General features: G+C 37.0%; 1 protein-coding gene across 1 annotated transcript in view; it reads right to left on the reverse strand.

Annotated features, from left to right (window-relative positions):
- Positions 1-475, reverse strand: part of LOC109330886 — a 7,470-nt gene extending 6,995 nt beyond the window's left edge. The window contains exon 1 of the mRNA XM_019565156.1: positions 332-475. Coding sequence (XP_019420701.1) covers positions 332-475 — 144 coding nt within the window. The remainder of the gene's footprint in view (positions 1-331) is intronic.

Here is a 5,939-nt window from a genome sequence, read left to right on the forward strand (position 1 = left end):
CTAGGTGTATTGTAACCACTGATACCTAACAATTGTCAGACCCGTGGCCTGACTCATGCGCATGGTTTGGTCCATCCTTGGCTCGGTCAGAGCCATGGACCAAGATGCTAGTGAGCATCTTTATACCCCCTTGGGCTAGTTTTGGCTCACCATCATGGAACAACATTCTCAGTTGTCCAATGGGAGTTTGAGCCCTTTTTGCTCCATCCCTAGTCATAGGACCACTTATGCCTTCAAGGACATCAATATCAAAGTTTGGTTCTTTGAGGTTCACATCATCCCCTCCTTCTAGAAGAGATTTCGACCTCGAAATTGTATTTTCTTCACCTACATCAAATGGAGATAAGTCAGCAACATTAAAAGTAGCACTTATGCTACCATATTCACTATGAAGTTCTAGCTTATAAGTATTGTCATGTATTTTGGCTACACCCAAAATGGACCATCTCCCCTTGGGAGTAGCTTGGATTTCCATTGTTCAGGAAATCTTTCCTTCCTCATGTGAACCCAAACCCAATCTCCAGGTTCAAATACCATAATTTTCCTTCCCTTGTTGACTTGTCTAGTCACACTTGCATTCTTTTTCTCAATTCTTGCCTTCACTTGTTCCTGCAGTTTCTTCATAAACCCAATCTCCAGGTTCAAATACCATAATTTTCCTTCCCTTGTTGACTTCTCTAGCCACACTTGCATTCTTTTTCTCAATTATTGCCTTCACTTGTTCATGCAATTTCTTCACATATTCAGCCTTATCCTTACCATCCTTATGCTTCAAAATAGAATGGTTAGGCAAGGGTAACAAATCAAGCGGGGTTAGTGGATTGAATCCATACACAACCTCAAATGGGGATGTTTGGGTACTACTATGGGTTACTCTATTATAATCAAACTCTACGTGTGGTAGGCATTCTTCCCATGAATTAATGTTTTTAGTGATGACTTCCCTGAGGAGAGTGGCTAAGGTCCTCTTTACCACCTCGGTTTGCCCATCGGTGTGTGGGTGGCATGTTGTGGAAAATAGCAGCTTGGTTCCTAGCTTCCCCCATAGTGTCCTCCAAAAGTGGTTAAGGAATTTTGTATCCCTATCACTCACAATAGTCTTGGGCAGGCCATGAAGTTTAACAATTTCCCTGAAAAATAAGTCAGCTATGTGATTAGCATCATCTACCTTTTTACAAGGAATAAAGTGTGTCATTTTGGAAAATCTATCTACAACTATAAAGATAGAATCCTTACCCGTTTTGGCCCTAGGTAATCCTAAGACAAAATCCATAGATATATCTACCCAGAGTGACTCGGGAACATTCAAAGGAGAGTAAAGGCCATAAGGCATTACCTTTGATTTAGATCTTTTGCAAGCCACACACTTTTAACAAAGGTTTTGTACATCTTGTTTCATCTTTGGCCAAAAGAAATGTTCTTTTAGCATGTCTAGAGTCTTTTGGACTCCAAAATGTCCCATGAGTTCTCCCTCATGTGATTCTTTTAGAAGCATGTCCCTAATGGAACTTTTTGGCACACACAATTGTTTCTCTTTAAATAAAAATCCTTTGTGCCGAAAATATCCATTTTGGGCTGAATGCATACAAGCAACATAGATTTTTGAAAAATCATTGTGTTGTTCATATTGCTCCTTGATGCATTCTAGGCCAAAAAGTTTTGTTTCAAGAGTAGATAGTAATGTATGCCTTCTTAAGAGGGCATCTGCCACTATATTGGCCTTTCCTTTCTTATGTTTAACAACATAAGGGAATTGCTCTAAAAATTCCACCCATTTTGCATGTCTTTTATTTAGCTTACCTTGGCCCTTGAGGTATTTAAGGACTCATGATCACTATGGATCACAAACTCCTTTAGAAGTAGGTGGTGTTGCCAAGTTTGGAGTGCTCTTACCAAGGCATAAAGCTCTTTGTCATAGATAGAATAGTTAAGTGTCGGTCCACTCAACTTCTCACTAAAATAAGAAACAGGGTGTCCTTCCTGCATGAAAACAACTCCAATTCTAATGTTAGATGCATCACATTCAATCTCAAATGACTTACTAAAATTGGGTAGTACTAGGATAGGTGCACTAGTGAGCCTTTTTTTAAGTTTATTGAAAGCTTCCTCTTGTTTGTCTCCCCATTGAAACACAACATTTTTCTTTACAAGCACATTTAGTGGTGATGCTATAGTACTAAAATCTTTGACAAACCTCCTATAAAAGCTTGCCAATCCATGAAAACTTCTTATTTCAGTCACCATTTTAGGTCTAGGCCAATCCTTGATTGCCTTAAATTTTTCTTGGTCCACATGGACCCCTTTAGCATTAATCACAAATCCTAGAAACATTACATGGTCTACATAAAATGTACATTTTTCAAGATTAGCATACAACTTTTCTTTTCTTAAAACGAGGAAAATGTTGAAAGCGTTATTCGGTGTTTATTTTTATTTTAGTTGGGAGTATTCTCCTCTCAACAAATCGTCCTGGCAACAATGTCAATTTATTGAAAGATTAATACTCTCATTTTCGTTATGGTCTTTTTTATTTGATCCCCCCCCTTCTAGGTGTATTGTAACCACTGATACCTAACAATTGTCAGACCCGTGGCCTGACTCATGCGCATGGTTTGGTCCATCCTTGGCTCGGTCAGAGCCATGGACCAAGATGCTAGTGAGCATCTTTATACCCCCTTGGGCTAGTTTTGGCTCACCATCATGGAACAACATTCTCAGTTGTCCAATGGGAGTTTGAGCCCTTTTTGCTCCATCCCTAGTCATAGGACCACTTATGCCTTCAAGGACATCAATATCAAAGTTTGGTTCTTTGAGGTTCACATCATCCCCTCCTTCTAGAAGAGATTTCGACCTCGAAATTGTATTTTCTTCACCTACATCAAATGGAGATAAGTCAGCAACATTAAAAGTAGCACTTATGCTACCATATTCACTATGAAGTTCTAGCTTATAAGTATTGTCATGTATTTTGGCTACACCCAAAATGGACCATCTCCCCTTGGGAGTAGCTTGGATTTCCATTGTTCAGGAAATCTTTCCTTCCTCATGTGAACCCAAACCCAATCTCCAGGTTCAAATACCATAATTTTCCTTCCCTTGTTGACTTGTCTAGTCACACTTGCATTCTTTTTCTCAATTCTTGCCTTCACTTGTTCCTGCAGTTTCTTCATAAACCCAATCTCCAGGTTCAAATACCATAATTTTCCTTCCCTTGTTGACTTCTCTAGCCACACTTGCATTCTTTTTCTCAATTATTGCCTTCACTTGTTCATGCAATTTCTTCACATATTCAGCCTTATCCTTACCATCCTTATGCTTCAAAATAGAATGGTTAGGCAAGGGTAACAAATCAAGCGGGGTTAGTGGATTGAATCCATACACAACCTCAAATGGGGATGTTTGGGTACTACTATGGGTTACTCTATTATAATCAAACTCTACGTGTGGTAGGCATTCTTCCCATGAATTAATGTTTTTAGTGATGACTTCCCTGAGGAGAGTGGCTAAGGTCCTCTTTACCACCTCGGTTTGCCCATCGGTGTGTGGGTGGCATGTTGTGGAAAATAGCAGCTTGGTTCCTAGCTTCCCCCATAGTGTCCTCCAAAAGTGGTTAAGGAATTTTGTATCCCTATCACTCACAATAGTCTTGGGCAGGCCATGAAGTTTAACAATTTCCCTGAAAAATAAGTCAGCTATGTGATTAGCATCATCTACCTTTTTACAAGGAATAAAGTGTGTCATTTTGGAAAATCTATCTACAACTATAAAGATAGAATCCTTACCCGTTTTGGCCCTAGGTAATCCTAAGACAAAATCCATAGATATATCTACCCAGAGTGACTCGGGAACATTCAAAGGAGAGTAAAGGCCATAAGGCATTACCTTTGATTTAGATCTTTTGCAAGCCACACACTTTTAACAAAGGTTTTGTACATCTTGTTTCATCTTTGGCCAAAAGAAATGTTCTTTTAGCATGTCTAGAGTCTTTTGGACTCCAAAATGTCCCATGAGTTCTCCCTCATGTGATTCTTTTAGAAGCATGTCCCTAATGGAACTTTTTGGCACACACAATTGTTTCTCTTTAAATAAAAATCCTTTGTGCCGAAAATATCCATTTTGGGCTGAATGCATACGAGCAACATAGATTTTTGAAAAATCATTGTGCTGTTCATATTGCTCCTTGATGCATTCTAGGCCAAAAAGTTTTGTTTCAAGAGTAGATAGTAATGTATGCCTTCTTAAGAGGGCATCTGCCACTATATTGGCCTTTCCTTTCTTATGTTTAACAACATAAGGGAATTGCTCTAAAAATTCCACCCATTTTGCATGTCTTTTATTTAGCTTACCTTGGCCCTTGAGGTATTTAAGGACTCATGATCACTATGGATCACAAACTCCTTTAGAAGTAGGTGGTGTTGCCAAGTTTGGAGTGCTCTTACCAAGGCATAAAGCTCTTTGTCATAGATAGAATAGTTAAGTGTCGGTCCACTCAACTTCTCACTAAAATAAGAAACAGGGTGTCCTTCCTGCATGAAAACAACTCCAATTCTAATGTTAGATGCATCACATTCAATCTCAAATGACTTACTAAAATTGGGTAGTACTAGGATAGGTGCACTAGTGAGCCTTTTTTTAAGTTTATTGAAAGCTTCCTCTTGTTTGTCTCCCCATTGAAACACAACATTTTTCTTTACAAGCACATTTAGTGGTGATGCTATAGTACTAAAATCTTTGACAAACCTCCTATAAAAGCTTGCCAATCCATGAAAACTTCTTATTTCAGTCACCATTTTAGGTCTAGGCCAATCCTTGATTGCCTTAAATTTTTCTTGGTCCACATGGACCCCTTTAGCATTAATCACAAATCCTAGAAACATTACATGGTCTACATAAAATGTACATTTTTCAAGATTAGCATACAACTTTTCTTTTCTTAAAACGAGGAAAATGTTGAAAGCGTTATTCGGTGTTTATTTTTATTTTAGTTGGGAGTATTCTCCTCTCAACAAATCGTCCTGGCAACAATGTCAATTTATTGAAAGATTAATACTCTCATTTTCGTTATGGTCTTTTTTATTTGATTAAGTAAGAGAAATCGGTTTTACTCTTTGTTCACCATTTCAGCTTTGTTGAAATAAATTCCAACGCTGGTATAATGGTTTCAAGAATATTCCAGTTACAACTTACTTCTTTAATGATCATGTAATAAGTCATTCCTTCTTTGCCCCATCTCGGTTTTGTTAGAATAAATTCTAACGCCGGTATAATGGTATCGAAGCAATTACCTATTACATAATTATTAAGTACCTTTGAATACCATCTCGATTTTGTGGAATAAATTCCAACATCGGTTTAATGGTATTCTAATATATAAAAGTGATGATTAGTTAGTTGTTAGATAACAAATAAATAAATAACAAAAGAATAATAAACTTAGTGACATTTTATTTATTTACTCCCTTTTGGGTTCATTTTATTAACAAACCAAACTTCTTCCTTAAGGAAGGTTGGTATTAAAGAATGAATAAAATGCGGAAGGTAAATAATTAAAAGTTAGTAAGTAAGATTCATCACTTTTGTATATTAAAAGGTGTTTCCAACAAATGAATTTTATTGATAACACTTTACTATGTTACAATTTACACCACTTTCAAGATTCAATTGTAGTATAGTATAGGGTTATGTCGAACCACGAGGAATTGCCTAGTAAAATAAATTAAGTAAACATGTCAAAGCGCAAATAGTGGTTTGAACATATTTTGGTTGGTTTGAATGTGAATATGAACAAGTACACATAATAAACATACAACTAAATATTAACAAATTCTTGAGGAGACAAATTCTTTTTGAATAAGGAAAATATATTTCTCAACTTCTTTTTGAGTTTGAACTACTTAGACAAGTTCTTATGTTTTACTTTGGTTAACCCCAAACACCAA

This window comes from Lupinus angustifolius, chromosome LG17 (assembly GCF_001865875.1).
Source record: "Lupinus angustifolius cultivar Tanjil chromosome LG17, LupAngTanjil_v1.0, whole genome shotgun sequence".
In the NCBI taxonomy this organism is placed as follows: domain Eukaryota; kingdom Viridiplantae; phylum Streptophyta; class Magnoliopsida; order Fabales; family Fabaceae; genus Lupinus; species Lupinus angustifolius.